The sequence below is a fragment of the Silurus meridionalis genome, chromosome 7 (genome assembly GCF_014805685.1).
Source record: "Silurus meridionalis isolate SWU-2019-XX chromosome 7, ASM1480568v1, whole genome shotgun sequence".
NCBI lineage: Eukaryota > Metazoa > Chordata > Actinopteri > Siluriformes > Siluridae > Silurus > Silurus meridionalis.
In genome coordinates, this window is record NC_060890.1 from 26,452,000 (window position 1) to 26,468,542 (window position 16,543).

Here is a 16,543-nt window from a genome sequence, read left to right on the forward strand (position 1 = left end):
GCGTCTGCTAAATGCCGCAATCTTTTCTAAAATCTTAGACATAAATGGGAGATTTGGAATGGGTCTGTAATTTGGTAGTTTATTTAGATATAAATAAAGTTTCTTAATGAGGGGATTAATAACTGCTAACTTGAGGGGTTTAGGGACGTGACCTAAAGATAGTGAGGAGTTATATACTTCTTTCAGTAGTATTGATGGAATGGGATCTAACTGACATGTTGTTGATTTGGTTTTGGTAATAACATCATACAGCTCTTCCTGTCCTGTACATGTAAAGCAGCGTAGATGTGGAGTTGTAGGTGAGATTGTGGCAGGAGATCAGAGGTTAGACCGCCACAATTGTTTTTTTAATACTATTAATTTTTTCAGTGAAGAAATTCATAAAATCCTCACTACTAAACTGTGATGGAACACATTTTTCAGATACCTCATTAGTTGTTAATTTAGCTACTGTACTAAAAAGGAACCTGGGATTGTTTTTGTTGTTTTCTGCAGGTGTTTGCAGGTTTTTTCTCCCTTTTTAACCGGATGGGGCAACAGTGTCTAGTGTGCTAGTGAGGATAGTGTCTATGTTTTAGCCAGTTCATCAAAATTATTAGCATTTATGCTAATTTATTTATTTAATTTATAAGGGTGTGTTGCCCTGCCGTAGTGCCACCAAACCCGGCATGACAGGCAGCGATAGCCACTAAATGGACCTTAACTGTATAAAAGGATCTTACACCATTAATAAGGTATCGATATTAGCAATTGAGCACAGAGATGAAACGAGCTGGTGCCTCTCGCACAACTCTTCAAACATGCCACTTGCATTTGCGGCATTTAGCATTTAAATGCAATTGTAAAGGAAACGTGTGGAAGAGGCCCTGGCATTCTGAATAGTGGCAATAAAACGAGAGGGAAGCCCCAAAGTGTTTAAATTTGCTCTCTCACGGGACAGGCCCAGAGAGCCACCCTGTCTGGGTGAGGATGGTACATCTCCCCGTTCGCTTGGGACAGTCCATGCATAATGGGAGGGGCCATGGCCTTGCATAGAGTCAAACCCTGCACTTCCACCCTGGCCAGGGTTGGAGTTAATAGGCAGAGCAGTGGAAACACATTGAGCAGCACATTGGGTTATGGATTAGCCAGTGCGTCCATGCCGAGGGGGCATCCTCGTCCCGTAGCTCGAAGAACATAGGACAGTGGGCATTCTGGCGTGAAGCGAAGAGATCAATGGCTGACCGGCCAAACTCCTTCCATAGCAGCTCCACTATCTAAGGGTGAAGGGACCACTCTCCGTAGAGTGGGTAAACCCTTGACAAAAGATCTGCGCCCCTGTTCAGAAAGCCCGGAACGACAGAAAATGCAGTCAGCTCCAAATTAACAGCTTGTGAGCTAGAGCATGAAGCTTGGAGGAGCACATTCCCCTTGGCAGTTGATATGTGCTACAGCAGTCATATTGCCGCAGAGCACCAGCACCTGATGCCCTGCAAGCGAGGTAGGAAATGATTCAGAGCCTTCCACACAGTAAGGAGCTTCAAATAGTTTATATGGGCTGAGTGAAGTGTGTTTGGCCACACATCATTCACTGATCTGCCTTGCTGTGTGGTGCCCCACCCTGTTAAGGAAGCATCTGTCATTAAAACTTTCCGCAGCAGGAGATGAGGAGATAAAATTAACTTTGTAAACTTCGTCATTCTCAGAAGACCTAGAGGCAGGACAAGGACATGTAAGCTGAGACATGTGCGATATTCTAACCTTGCTCCTTCCCTGAACAGCGAGAGACAATTCATTAAGGAGACCCAAGAAAATTACATTCTGAGGTGGAGTGAAATTGCTCTTGCTCACGTTGACTCTGAAACCGAGCAATGTGATGTGAGCGAGTACACGGGTAGTGTTTTGAATCACGTTCTCTCTTGTCTATGTAGGTCAGGATCTTGAGACCCACTATTATCAGTGGTGCAAGCCCCACCTCCACGCACAGACAGAAAGTCCCTTGGACTCAGTGCGAGCTAAAATTGTATTTCCTCAAATGTTTGTTCAACATTCTGGGATCCAGAACAGGACGGAAAGAGCTGTCCTTTTTGGGACCAGGAAATAGCAAGAGTAAACACACTGATTGCTTAGATGCAGGGCTACAACTCAAACCGCCCCTTCTCAAGGGGCAAACTGAAGCCTGTAACCCCTTGTGATCGTGTGAATCACTCATCCGGGGGCTGACAAACACAGCCAGGCTGTCACAATACTCCCTAGCATAACCATGCAGCCTGGTGGAGTGCCTAGAGCAAGTCCGGCAGAATCGCTCATTATTGGTGCAATAGTGCCATCTAGTGGGGAAACTAAGGTTTTGTGAAACACTGGGGTGGTAGCCTTTATCAAATTTGTGAGAGGATTGTGCTTGCGCACTTCTCTCACATCTTCCCCCTATAGAGTGGAAAAACGCAAACTGGACGACATGGGCGCATCTCGGGGAGTTTCACCACAATCACCACCGGCTTCTTCATCAGGGACAAACTTACACTTATAAAGAACATCATTTATCCTTTATCACCACATTATCTGTGTAAAGCTGCTCTGAGACAATGTTCATTGTTAAAAGTGCAATAAAAATAAAAATTATTTAAATGAATTTAATTGAATTGAATTATGCACTCGGGTAAGTCTCTGTCTGTCAAGCCAGACTTAGCAATTGTGTGCTTCTGCAGAGATCAGGTACGGATGCCCTTCCCATAGGTGGATCTCAAACATGAGATGAAAGAGAACACGATGCTCCACGTTCCACTGGCCACTAACACGAAACATTCTGAACTTCTCACAGGTGGTGTGGGGGGTCACCGACCTTCACCTTCACAACTACTGCATATTTCAAAAACATGTGGTCTTTCTGCACCAACCTGTACAAAGAACATCTGCTTTTTATTGGATTTTTTTATTATGGGACATTCAGAAAAGTGTAATAAACTGGATCAGTCCTCAAGCTTTTCTGTTTATTGTACTCCTTTATGAAAAGATCAACTCTGGGGAATAATTTATTACTGCTGAGGTAATTTATTACTTACTTATTATTGTCCATCATTCCTGTCCTTTTTATTATTTAACAGTTTCTGCAGATCTCTCTCTCTCTCTCTCTCTCTCTCTCTCTGATTACCCTCTATAGATGAAACTGAATAGTTAGTCAAGAAAAAACAAAAGTTTCTTCTGCACATTATGCCATCAATGTCGACAAACTCTAACAGATAATTTGAAGAAAATAATGCTTAAGCTGTATATAACTCCATAAACACTAAGGAACATTTGTACAACATTCCACATCGTGGCAGGATATATATATATATATATATATATATATATATATTTTTTTTTTTTTTTCCTACTACAATATGCTATTAACGTCACTAAACTCATTTAGTTATTATATATATATATATATATATATATATATATATATATATATATATATATATATATCGTTACATGCAGTATATTTAGCTTTTTAAACTAAGCAAAAGGTTTCCCAATTCATTTATTCACCTTTCCGAAGAACCTGAACAAGGGCGCCGCCATTTTCATAAAACTTGTTTACATACGGGTTCTTCGTGTCCGGCGTTTAAAATATTCGTGTGAAACAGCGACACGTGTCGTTTTAAAATGTATGTATTTATTTCACATACGTGTGTCTTTAAGGAGTATATTATAACAGCAAACTTTACAGAATGTTTTTTTTTACAGAATGTATTAAGTCTAATGATCTCTGGGTTTAAAAATGCTGCCGTTTACTTTTTTTCAGATAGGAACCAACGTTTTATTTTTCGCGAGGGGCCTGATTTAGGGGTTACACCACAATAGGCCACAATAGGACGTTTTCCTTTCAAACCCGTAGTCGTGTGAATGTGTTGTGATTGGATGAAATCGAAGGCACGCGCAGATTATTTGTCCAATCCTCTCGCGTGGTGATATTTCTAACCAATCATCAGTCAGGAGGCGGAATTTTTAGAAAAGCGGGTGGGGAAAGAAAAAAGACGGGTTGAGCTGGTAAAGATTAGCAATACGCTTAGCTTCGGTTATTGTGTATATATTCTATATTAAAACTGTTTTATTGGGAAAGTTAGGATCATGTAACGTCTTTTTATTATCTCGAATTTAATTTATTATGTTTTAATTTGATTTTCAGTCCGAATTTCCGGTTTATTTCTCAGCTGCTAAGTACCTGCTCACCGAGACACAGGTAAGCGCGAGCTTCACTTTTCTTTATCTTCATAAACAAATCAATAAAATAAAATAATAAAATAAAATGTCCCTGAATTGTACCCGAGCTGCTTATATGTAATAAAAGAAAAGCGGAAATGTATTAATTTCACACATTTCTCACATTTAAATATCGTTTTGTTAATAAATAAATTACTCTATAAACATAAATCAGCAAAAGTAATTACACATAAATATAATATTATTAATAATAATAATAATAAAAATAATAAAATCCCATATGGGGGGGAAAGATGAGACGCCATATCCAGTGACGCATGTGGCATAATTTGCATATAGCACTCTTATATTTACATAACCACGCCCACTATATTTAGGACTCTTATCTCGGTACTCTGCCGATTTCGTGTGTGTGTGTGTGTGTGTGTGTGTGTGTGTGTGTCAGTGTCAGGTCGGCGTAGATGCGGATCGAGCGTATAGAATCAGCGGCGCGTCCCGGTTGGACGATGAACGAGACGAAGGTGGAGCCTCTGGACTTTGTGAGGGACTTTCAGGAGTATCTGGACCAGCAGACGCATCACGTGAACGCGCTGTCATCTTCGGTGAACGGGGAGAAGAGTGACGAGGACCTGCGGACGGGTAAAAGAGAGAAAAAGAGAGAGAGTTTAGGGCATTGATTAAAGAAATCAAAATATAGTAGGGGTTAATGGGGGTGTGGCTTTGTAGGGACTTTTTATGTTATTCATGAGTGTGTGTGTGTGTGTGTGGGGGGGGTGTTTCAGGTGTGTGTGACGCGGAACACAGTGTGATGGATCACCTGGCGTCTGTCGAGGTGCGTCTAGACACAGACGGGTTCGAGAGGACGGGAGACGGAAAATTCCAGTGTCGTTACTGCACTTACGCCAGCAAGGGGCAGGCCCGCCTCATCGAACACATGCGCACACACACAGGTCCGACTCGGGGGCGGGGCTTATGCGGGGTCCCTTTATTTTCCTTTTAAGGGAAATTTTTGCACTTGATCTTCTTTCCCTTCTTTCTTGTCTAAATGTCGTTCTTTTTATCGTTTTTTCCCCGCTTCTTTGTGTAGGAGAAAAGCCTCACCGCTGTCAGCTGTGTCCGTTCTCCTCGGCGTACGAGCGACAGCTGGAGACGCACATGCGCTCGCACACGGGCGAGAAGCCGTACAAGTGCGAGCTCTGTCCGTTCCGCTGCAACGACCGCAGCAACCTCTCACACCACCGCCGCCGCCGCCACAAACTCCGCCGCCTGACCAACGCCACCGCCACACAGACCAAATCCCAGCAGCTCTACATCCCCGACGACAAGCCCCTCCTCCTCCCCCAACCGCCGGCCAATCAGGAGCATGAGTGCAGCGAAGGCCCCCGCCCCTGCTCCCCCGGCCAGGACTTGGACGGCTACGAGAGGGACGTCAAAGGTCACGCTCTGACTCCTCCGTCTCAGGACCTTTCCGCCGACGCCCTCCTGAGTCCGGAATCTTCCCCGGCGCAGATCAACGCTCGGACACTGTACTTCTGCCCGCACTGTCAAACCTACTTCGGCGACAACGTGCTCTACACCGTGCACATGGGTTGCCATGGTTACGACCAGCCCTTCCAGTGTAACGTCTGCGGAGTGCACTGCAGCGACAAGTACGACTTCGCCTGTCACTTTGCCCAGGGACAACACCGCAAGTGACACACACACACACACACACACACACACACGTTTATTTATAACCCGTATTTATGAGACATTCATGGTCCATTTTCTATATATCACTATTCATCTATATATATACACATATGTAAATATACGACACGCCCACTTTCTTTAAGCCACACCTTCTTTTAGAGCTGGTCTCTTTAACTTATACCCATTTCAGCATCTTAAAGCCACGCCTACTTTCATTCAACTCTGTTGCGTCATTTCAGTGACGTAACTGCATCGTTTTCTATGCCACGCCCCACTTTTACTTTAATATATATTATGAAATTTATAGGCCACACCCCATTTTTACTTTCTCATGGTGTTATAGTGTCATTTAAAGACACGCCCATATTTTTTTTTAAACACAACATGTTGCAGTATCTGATTTAAAGGACACGTGCACTTCCTAATTTTTTTTTACATCAAGACTATATTTACTTCTATGGTTTTAAAGCCACACCCACTTTAAAGCTTATTTTCATATCCAGGATTTAATATAAAGGCCACGCCCTCTTAAACTGTCCTTATTTCCATATGCAGGATTAATATGAATGGTCGTCCACCTCCTCTTCTATATTCTTGAAGCCACGCCCACTCATCGACTTTCTAATGCCTATAACTATGGCTGGTAATCCACGCCCATTCAACTTCGACCTCATTGTCATGATATTGATGTAATTTAAATGTTCTTTTCTGAGGCTCTCAAGCCACGCCCACTTAGAGCTGATTTTAGTTTAGTAATTTAAAAACAATGCCCATATTCTGTTTTGTTATTAAAGCCACGCCCATTCCGAGACATTCCTTTATTTAATTGCATTTTATTCTATGTTAAACAACTCAGTTTTTATATTAATATTAATTACATCACACCCACTTCCACACCGTTTAAAGCCACACCCATTTCCAGCTACTTTAAAATTTCCATAAACGTTATTTTAAGTGCACGCCTACATAATTTTTAACTTTCCAAAAGACACTCCCACTTAGAGATGTGAGAATAATTGTTTGTGATCAGGACTGACACGCCCACTTTCGGTGTGTTCTATAATTTTGAAGCTAGAGAAGTATGATCTTGGTATAAGCCCCACCCACTTATCTTCCCTCTGTTCATATACAGTACGAGATGAAAAGGCCACGCCCACTCAGATTCTCTAATCTTTCTGCATTCAACATTAATTTCAAGAACAAACTATTTTTAAAGTTTAAAGACGTTCAGGCCACAAAAACTGTATTATTATTATTAATATTATATATTATAAAGAATTTAAATCATTTAGTTAACCGTTATTTTGTTGTTGTTCTGATTTACATTCAGATTTGAAATAATAAATTAAAAAGTTTTAGCTTGTGTTTTTACTGTTGGGTGATTTTATAAAAAACAAACAAAAAAGACTCCATGTGAATGTGATTGAATTAATTCTGTTTATTTTTACTTCATTTGAATTGAATATTTTATTTAAAAATATCTGGGTTTTTTTCTCAATGTCTTTTTTCTTTAATAAATTTGTTGAAGTATTTTACACATTTAGGAAAAAACTGATTTAATTTATTTTTACATTTTGGAACAATAAAGGAGAAATGAAAGCAGTAAAACATCATCTGAACACAATCATGATGTAATATTGATTTGTTTATTTATGCAAAAAATAAATAAATAAAATACCAAACATGTCCAATTTCACTCTAAATCAATTAAAAAAGTATGAAATAAAAACATACAGTTTTACAGTTGTGTGGTGTAAATAAAACAGTCAATGAACTGAGATGAACACATTATGGAGCTTCATGCAGCATTTCACCTTCAATAATATTAATATTTCAATAATACACTGTGGCCAAAAGTATCAGGACACCTGCCTTTTCCACCCTCATGCGGTTCTTCACCAAACTTTTACCACAAACCTGGAGATGCACGATTGTCCTTCACTTAAACTAGGAGACCCAAAACTGCCCCCACACTGCCCCTGTGCACAAAGCCAGCTACATGAAGATCTGCCTTACATGGGTTGGAGTGGAAGATCTGCTGCTGTAGAGCTCCAAAACTATTGAAGGAACCTCCTCACCTCCATCATTAACTGACTTTACTAACACCCTTGTAGCTGCATGAATCTCCACAACAATGTAGTGGAACATCTGCCCAGAAGAGTGGAGGTTATTATAAGGAGACTAAATTTGGATCTTATGCTCAGATGTCCACAAACTTTTGGCCCTAGAGTGTAATTGATTATCAGTAAATATTAATATAAATATTGTATTTTACGCAATTTATTTATTTAGTAAAAACAAAAGTGAACTGAATTTAGTCTTTTCATTTTCCTATTTTTTAAATTAATGAAAATTTTATTAATTAATAAAATAATTCATCTTTGTAATAAATCAAAAATAGTCAATTAAATTAGTTATTTTCTTTTATTATTATTACAATAAAGTAAATAAATTAACGATAAATTAGTTTTTATTGTAATTGTATGAATAATCGATAAAGTGAATAAAATAAAGCGAATCTTATTATTAGACACACACACACACACACACACACACACACACACACGTCAAGAATGTACTCCGTGTCTCTCCATCGTCACATGCGTCCTGCGTGTAAACGTGTCGGTTGCCATGGTAACCACGCGCTCCACACACACGCACTCGTCCTGAGCGAGCAGCTGGAGGACCTGAGCTCTGAGTTCCTGCAGGAAGCCACTTTTCTCCTCGCTCAGATCCCTCGCCAACATCTTCATCTTCTCTGCGCTCAGTCTACACCCTACACACACACACATCATCATCACCACCATCATTATCACACACACACACCCCCATCATCACCATCATCATCACCCAGATCACACACCTCCTCCAACCCACTGCACGCTGATTAAGTGTGTGTTACCTCTGGCGGTGAGCATGACCTGAGAGACGAGTCTCCTGCACACCTGATCCACCTGATGCAGCACACTGCAGGCACACCGCTGTCTATCTGCCTCCTGAGAGAGAGAGAGAGAGAGAGAGAGAGAGCGAGATGAAGGGAGACAGAAAGAAAAAAGGATAGAGAATGAGTTAGAGTGAGGGAGAGAGGGAGTATGAGACAGAGATAGACAGACAGAGGGAGAGAGAGAGAGATGGACTGACAGATGAAGCAAAGGGGAGAGAGATGGACAGTGTGATACCTTTTGCTCTGAATCATCCTGAACTGGATTCAAAGGATATTCTATTGCTGAAGAAATCACCTGGAGCATCTCCTGTCTAGAATACACACACACACACACACACACACACACACACACACTTCAGCTTAATTACACTCAGGTCTACTACTAAGCTACAGGTAATACAGGTGTGTGTAAGAAGCTATAGTGTGTGTATGATATACAGTTGTGTGTGTGTCATACAGCTGTGTGTGTGTGACAGAGTGTGTGTTGTCCACAGTCACACTGTTTCTCTCCCACTGGTTCTTCTCGGGGTTTGGAGGCTCCATGCGGTTGGACATCTCAGTGATTACATCATCAGGCAGCAGCTGACCTCTCACCCTGTTTCTATGGAGACACACCTCTAGGGGGCAGTGCAGGTAAACCTCACAAAACCCCACCGAACCTGCAGACGCGCACGCACACACACACACACACACACACACACACCATTCATAACTTATAAATAATTACAATAATAATCTATAAAAATAAACTAACACTGACATTTTATTATTATATACATTTAATTTTTTATTTCTATATTTTCTTATTTTTCTATTGTGTGTACACACACACACACACACACACACACACTGATGTATTTCAAGTGTTTATTTATTTTCATTTTGATGATTTTGACTCACAGCTGATAAAAACCCAAAATTCAGTAGCAGAAAATGAGAATATTGTGAGAAAGTTGAATATTGGAGACTCGTGATGTCTCACTCTAATCAGCTCATTAACTCCAAACACCTGCTCAGGTTTCCTGAGTCTTTAAATGGTGTCTCAGTCTGGTTCAGGCTCCACAATCATGGTGGAAGACTGCTGACTCGACAGTTCTCCAGATGATGATCACTGACCCCCTGCACATGGAGGATGAGACACAACAGATCATCACTGAAGAAGCTGCTGTTCACAGACTGCTGGATCCAAGCAGATTAATGGAAAGTTGAATGGAAGGAAAAAAAGATGAAACGAAGCTCATTCAAGAATTTGTGGAGATTCACAAAGAATGGACTGCAGCTGGAGTCAGTGCTTCAGGAGCCTCCACACACAGACGTCTCCATGAGCTACAACTGACTCATTCCTCATGTCGAGCAGCTCCTGAACCAGAGACAACGTCAGAGGTGTCTTACCTGGACAAAGGACAAAAAGGACTGGACTGTAACTCAGTGGGACAAAGTCGTCTTTTCAGATGAAAGAAAATTTAACATTTCATGTGGAAATCAGGGTCCCAGAGTCTAGAAGAAGAAGAAGAAGAAGAAGAAGAAGAAGAAAAAGAAGAGAAGAGGCAAAGAATCCGAGCTGCTTGAGGTCCCGTGTAAAGTGTTCACAGTCAGTGGTGGTTTGGAGAGTCGTGTGATCTGCTGGTGTTGGTCCACTGTGTTTTATCAGGTCCACGTTCAGCACAGACGTCCAGCAGGAAGTTCTAGAGCACTTCATGTTCCCTCTGCTGACCAGCTTTATGGAGATGCTGATTTCATTTTCCAGCAGGATTTGGCACCTGCCCACACTGCAAAAGCACCAGCAGCTGGTTAAATGATGGTGTTGGTGTGGTGACTGGAGCAAACTCTCCAGACCTGAACCCCATGGAGAATCTCTGGTTTATTGTAAAGAGGAAGATATGAGACACCAGACCCAACAACGTAGAAGAGCTGAAGGCTGCTATCAGAGCAACCTGGGCTTCTGGAACACATCAGCAGCTTCACAGATTGATCGCCTCCACGCCATGCCGCACTGCTGCAGTAACTCATGCAGGAGGAGCGTCTGAGTATTGACTTCTGTACATCTTCATACTTTTCAGTAGTCCAACATTTCTGTGTTAAAAATAAAATTCTCTGAGATACTGAATTTTGGGTTTTTCATCTGCTGTGAGACAAAATCATCAAAATGAAAATAAATAAACACTTGAAATATGTGTGTGTGTGTGTGTGTGTGTGTGTGTGTGTGTGTGTAATAAAGAGTAGCGTGTACGTCTGCGGGCGAGCTGATACACTCTGTATCTCATGCTCTGGTAGTAGAAGTTGTCGTCGAGCAGCAGGACGAGTCGCTGGGCTCTGGAGTGTGTGTCCTGTAGTGTGGGGAGGATCTGCTGCTTCTTCATGGCCTCTTTAAACCGTACACACACACTTCCTGTTCCTACTTCTCCTCCTCCGGTGTGTGTGTGAGGCATGTCAGCGTTGAGCTCCTGCAGGAAAACCTCCACACACTCCAAGACGGCCTGTCTGTACTGCTTCCACCCTGCCTGCTAAACCACCACACACACACACACACACACACACACACACACACACAAAACATTGGATTAAATGTCATTCGAATCCTACTCAGATTCATCATCCTTATAGGTCCTTGTTACCCCAGAAACAAACTCCAAACAGCAAACACGGCTGCCCGACTACGGTTTCTGAGTCCTGATTGGTCAGAAGGTGTAGAATTTTCTAGGACATTATTAATACGCTGGTTCGGATACATTAGCGTTTCCATGGTGACAGTAAGGCTGCGAGAACGTGAACAAGAACAGGAGCTAACTCATTTAAAGAACATTACATACAACCAGCTGCAGATAACTTCACTCTCAACACCATGAAGAGCTCACTGTGGACTCAAACACTCTCATATCTACACTCAACCACACCGGATGTCTCCAGGTTTAAAGTTCCTGGACAACCACATCTCTGAGGATCTGTCCTGGCACCAGAACACTTCAGTCCTGGTAACAGCATCTAGACTTCCTGAGGTGACTGTTCTATCTGTCCTGTGGGATTTCAATTAGCTTCTCCTGCTGCATCATTGACATCATCCTGACTAACTCCAGCGTCTTCTTCTTCTTCTTCTTCCGGCCTTTCCCATTAGGGGGCGCCACATCGGATCATCCGTCTCCATACCACCCTGTCCTCTACCTCTGCCTCTTTCACACCAACTACCTGCATGTCTTCCCTCACCACATCCATAAACCTTCTCCTTGGTCTTCCTCTTTTCCTCCTTCCTGGTGTCTCCATCCTCAGCATTCTCCTACTGATATACCCCATGTCCCTCCTCTGCACATGTCCAAACCATCTCAATCTCACCTCCCTCACCTTGTCTCCAAAACGTCCTACATGTGCTGTCCCTCTAATAAACTCATTTCTAATCCTGTCCATCGTCGTCACTCCCAACGAACATCTCAACATCTTCAGCTCTGCTACATCCAGCTCCACCTCCTGTCTTTTACTCAATGCCACTGTCTCTAATCCATACAACATCTCAGGTCTCACCACAGTCCTATAAACTTTCCTTTCACTCTCACAGATACTCTTCTATCACAAATCACTCCTGCTATCACTCTTCTCCACCCACTCCACCCTGCCTGCACTCTTTTCTTCACTTCTCTAACACACTCTCCATTACTTTGCACTGTTGACCCCAGGTACCTGAACTCCTCCACCTTCTCCACCTCTTCTCCCTGCAACCGCACCCCTCCACTGCCCTCTCTCTCATTCACACACATGTACTCTGTCTTACTCCTACTGACTTTCATTCCCCTTCTCTCCAGCGTGTACCTCCACCTCTCCAGGATCTTCTCCACCTGCTCCCTACTCTTACCACTAATCACAATATCATCTGCATAGTCCAGAGAGACTCCTGTCTGACCTCGTCCGTCAACCTGTCCATCACCACTGCAAACAGGAAAGGGCTCAGAGCCGATCCTTGATGCAGTCCAACCTCCACCTTGAACCAGTCTGTCGTTCCTACTGCACACTTTACTGCTGTCACACTGTCCTCATACATGTCCTGCACCACCCTCACATACTTCTCTGACACACCAGACTTCCTCATACAATACCACAACTTCTCTCTCCACCCTGTCGTACACTTTCTCTAAATCCACAAATACACAATGCAGCTCCTTCTGACCTTCTCTATACTTCATCAACATTCTCAAAGCAAATAAGGCATCTGTGGTGCTCTTCCTCGGCATGAAACCAAACTGTTGCTCACAGATGGTCACCTCTTCTCTCAGCCTGGCTTCCACTACTCTTTCCCATAACTTCATGGTGTGACTGATCAACTTTATTCCCCTGTAGTTACTGCAGGTCTGCACATCTCCCTCGCACTGCACCATGCTGTCTGAGATCCTCCAGCACTGCTCGACTGGTACCACCTTCTCTCAGAATGAGAGGTAAGTACAATTCAAGGCTCTTCTCTGTTCTGGCACCAAAGTGGTGGAATGAACTTCCCCTAGATGTCCGTACAGCAGAGTCCCTGATTATCTTTAAGCGACGACTGAAGACCTACCTCTTCCTGAAATACCTAAATTAGCACTTTCCAAGTTTGTAGAATTCGAGTTATATTTATATTGAGTTTGTATTCTTGTGTACCAGTGTAGATTTATTCACTACTAGAGATTTAAAGCACGTTTGTACGTCGCTCTGGATAAGGGCGTCTGCTAAATGCCACAAATGTAAATGTAAATGTTATTCTTAAAGATCAGTACCAGCACACTCCTTCTCCATTCCTCAGGCATCTTCTCACCTTCCAGAAACTTGTTAAAACTCCAGATTATGGTATGTGAAAAACATCCAAGGCATCACTGAGACCCAACTGAATGCCCTTTATGACAGTAGATATCCACCTAGTTACAAACAGTTCCACCTCCTTCCTTTCAGGAGGAGATACAGGGCCACTCACACAAAATCCAACAGGTTCAGGGCCATCGTTTCTCCTACAACCATTATCACCAAAACCATCATCACCCTACTGAACTCTCCACTACACCAAGAGGATGCTGATGTTCCCTTCATGCTCCACTGCCTTTAATCACCCTGCACTTCTGCTCCACCCTGGATCACATCTGTATAAGAGAAAGTCCCTGATGATATCCTCTGATGACGTTGTGGAGATATCTTCTGTCACGAATAGCAGGTAGGAAGTCTAGACACTGGTTCTTACCAGGACTGAAGTTCTCTAGGTCCAGGACAGATCCTCAGAGATTTGAGCATCCAGGAACTTAAACCTGGAGACCTGCTGAGTGCTGTGATTAGTGCAGGAATGTAAAAGCTCATACCTCTTTATCCTCCTCCTCCTCATCATCATCATCATCTCCTGTCCTAGGTGTGTGGAGCAGAAAAGCCTGCTCAGGTATTAACTCATCATAGGAGATAAGAAACGTCCTCCACCCGAGTGTGTGCAGGTGATCACAGAGCAGGTGTGTGAGTGTGGACTTCCCTACTGCAGGTAACCCGCACAGCACACACACACACACCCTCACACTCTCACACACTCCTGCTGAGCTCTGCATGCTCCTCAGCGATGATCCAGACACAGGATTATTATTTATTTATTTTATCTATTTTCAATATTTATTACAACTATTATATTAAAACATCAAAAAAATCCACCGAACAATCCCCAGCTTTTGATCTCGCCGAACTAGGAAGTGTGACGTCACACAGGCTGCGCTTCAACCCGTTTCTGCCCACATGCTCCCTCCGCCTGGGGCGCTAGAGTTAAAGAATGCGTTTTCTGCTTTTTATTAGAGATGAAATAAAAACTAATGAGCTGCGTTTCTTTAAATCAGAATTCAAAGAACAATTTATTAAAGAAATGATTTTTTTCCACTAAATTCCACTCGAGACTCTTCACTTCACTACACAGAGAGGGAAGAAGAAGCTCGATTTGAGACGCGTCCTCGAGCTCGCAAACTCATTGGGCAGGAATGTACACGTGTTGTGTGACGTCAGAAGAACCCGAGTTCAAATAAATAAATAAAACCAATAAAAAATAAATAATAATTCCGTTTTTTTTTTACAGAAAAACATAAACATTTCAGACATATATAACTCTGTGGTTCTGTATTTCTTTTACGTTTGTAAAGCAAATATGTGCAAATGGATCTTTTTATTCCCAATAATAATAATAATAATAATAATAATAATAATAATAATTGTATTTAATTTAGTTTTTTGTATTATGATGTTTTTGTCAAACTTATTGCAATGCAACATTTTATTATTATTATTATTATTATTATTATTATTATTATTAATATTATTATTTGACTGTCAGCACTCTACCACATGCATTAATTCAAATATTGTGTTTATAATAATAATAATAATAATAATAATAATAATAATAATGAAATAAATATAATACAATGTTGACTGGCAATAAGTTTGAAAAAAACATTATAATACAAAAAACGAAATTAAATACAATTATTGTTATTATTATTATCATTATTATTATTATTATTATTATTATCATTATTATTATTATTATTAGTATTATTATTATTATTATCATTATTATTATTATTATTATTATTATTATTATTATTATTATTATTATAAAAAGAAGATGCGGAGGAATTACGGCGATTTTTTTCTTACAATTAAATTACAAATAAATGTTAGTTTCACCTCATTTTTTTTTTATTAATATTTTATATAATGTTATTTATAAATGACCAATAAAGTGGACTGGTTATAAATTTCACCATCAGCTACTGAAGTGAGAGTAAAAGATGAACTTGAAATGTTTAAAGGTTGTAAATATGAGATGTATATTAATATCGAGTTTGTGTGTGTGTGTGTGTGTGTGTGTATGTTTGTGTGTGTGTGTCAGTAAAACAGCTGAGTCTGTGCACTTCCTGCTGTCCACCACAAAGCGGCGCTGTGACTCCACAGTGAAGCGGAAGTGATTACACTGAGATGTTCTAATCCTGAAACAGCGCGTGAACGTGCCATAAAACACAAAACTTCAACATGAAGTTCAGATTTCACCTGGTTTTAATTGTTTATTGTTTATTTTTGTTTGTTTGAAATGTTCATGAAATTCTAATGAGATTCCAAAAATTATACAAAAAATGATGTGCGTCCTGAAAAGGGCAGTGGTGACCTGTGTGTGTGTGTGTGTGTGTGTGTGTGTGTGTGTGTGTGTGTGTGTGTTATATTTTTGGTGTATCGCTCCACCATTACACCAGGCGATAAAATCTTGAGATTATAAAGCGGTTTCTGGTGCAGCGCTCCATCGAGAGATAATGAGCCTCTGTCTCAGAGATCTCAGAGTGTTTTTAACCTCAGACTGCTCTTTTTTTGCCTCGTTACTGAGACTCGAGGCAGAGCGAGTCAGAGCAGCTAATTCAATCCCTTCAGAGAAAAGGTCATTTATAGTCTCCTGTCAGAGAGAAATAAAGATCCGAATGTCTACAGTCACACACACACACACACACACACACACACACACACACACACACACAATTTCTCTACACATAAACATACTTACATACATTTTTCAAAATACACACACACTATTATTCTTTGCGCACAAACTATTATTCTACACACACATGCACACACCACTATTCTAAACATACACAAATACACAACTTAATTCTACCACACACACACACACACACACACACACACAAACACACAAAATTTCTCTACACACAAACATACTTAAATTTTCTACACACA

At 41.3% G+C, this 16,543-nt stretch overlaps 3 protein-coding genes and 1 long non-coding RNA gene across 9 annotated transcripts in view; 2 read left to right on the forward strand and 2 right to left on the reverse strand.

Moving 5' to 3' along the window:
• Window positions 1-3,648, reverse strand: part of acadsb (acyl-CoA dehydrogenase short/branched chain) — a 14,317-nt gene extending 10,669 nt beyond the window's left edge. The window contains exon 1 of the mRNA XM_046853145.1: window positions 3,514-3,648. Coding sequence (XP_046709101.1) covers window positions 3,514-3,552 — 39 coding nt within the window. The 5' untranslated portion in view covers window positions 3,553-3,648. The remainder of the gene's footprint in view (window positions 1-3,513) is intronic.
• Window positions 3,649-3,957: 309 nt separating this feature from the next.
• LOC124388497 (zinc finger protein Pegasus-like) lies at window positions 3,958-7,566 on the forward strand. 4 transcript variants are annotated; one of them, XM_046853184.1, is made up of 5 exons: window positions 3,958-4,020; window positions 4,154-4,207; window positions 4,640-4,827; window positions 4,971-5,138; window positions 5,276-7,566. In XM_046853184.1, exons 3-5 carry the CDS (start codon window positions 4,650-4,652, stop codon window positions 5,881-5,883), a joined length of 954 nt encoding a protein of 317 aa, XP_046709140.1. In that variant the 5' UTR covers window positions 3,958-4,020; window positions 4,154-4,207; window positions 4,640-4,649; the 3' UTR covers window positions 5,884-7,566. The 4 variants fall into 4 exon arrangements, with proteins under 4 accessions (XP_046709140.1, XP_046709142.1, XP_046709143.1 ...); XM_046853186.1 differs by having other exon boundaries at window positions 3,976-4,014; window positions 4,634-4,827; XM_046853187.1 differs by having other exon boundaries at window positions 3,988-4,020; window positions 4,634-4,827.
• A 796-nt stretch (window positions 7,567-8,362) lies between these two features.
• On the reverse strand, window positions 8,363-14,544 carry LOC124388487 (L-seryl-tRNA(Sec) kinase). Of its 3 annotated transcripts, none has more exons than XM_046853168.1 (6): window positions 14,128-14,544; window positions 11,055-11,325; window positions 9,282-9,483; window positions 9,060-9,135; window positions 8,783-8,876; window positions 8,363-8,656 (listed from the first exon to the last, which is right to left on the reverse strand). In XM_046853168.1, the coding sequence occupies exons 1-6, from the start codon at window positions 14,359-14,361 to the stop codon at window positions 8,448-8,450; spliced, it is 1,086 nt and encodes a 361-aa protein (XP_046709124.1). In that variant the 5' UTR covers window positions 14,362-14,544; the 3' UTR covers window positions 8,363-8,447. The 3 variants fall into 3 exon arrangements, with proteins under 3 accessions (XP_046709124.1, XP_046709123.1, XP_046709125.1); XM_046853167.1 differs by having other exon boundaries at window positions 8,364-8,656; window positions 11,055-11,328; XM_046853169.1 differs by having other exon boundaries at window positions 8,368-8,656; window positions 11,055-11,328; window positions 14,013-14,148.
• Window positions 14,186-15,954, forward strand: LOC124388533. The gene is made up of 2 exons (XR_006926440.1): window positions 14,186-14,297; window positions 15,690-15,954. It is a non-coding gene; the product is annotated as an uncharacterized LOC124388533 (long non-coding RNA).
• The last annotated feature ends 589 nt before the right edge of the window (window positions 15,955-16,543 follow it).

Excerpts from the sequence above, each read along its gene's own strand:
- LOC124388497 (XM_046853184.1), top strand. The coding sequence starts at position 4,650 with ATGCGGATCGAGCGTATAGAATCAGCGGCGCGTCCCGGTTGGACGATG. Across the intron at positions 4,828-4,970 it reads TGACGAGGACCTGCGGACGG|GTGTGTGTGACGCGGAACAC; the intron begins GTAAAAGAGAGA and ends GGGGTGTTTCAG. Across the intron at positions 5,139-5,275 it reads ACACATGCGCACACACACAG|GAGAAAAGCCTCACCGCTGT; the intron begins GTCCGACTCGGG and ends TTCTTTGTGTAG.
- LOC124388487 (XM_046853167.1), bottom strand. The coding sequence starts at position 14,361 with ATGCAGAGCTCAGCAGGAGTGTGTGAGAGTGTGAGGGTGTGTGTGTGT. Across the intron at positions 9,136-9,281 it reads TCTGTCACACACACACAGCT|ACAGGAGATGCTCCAGGTGA; the intron begins GTATGACACACA and ends TGTGTATTCTAG. Across the intron at positions 8,877-9,059 it reads AGGATGATTCAGAGCAAAAG|GAGGCAGATAGACAGCGGTG; the intron begins GTATCACACTGT and ends TCTCTCTCTCAG.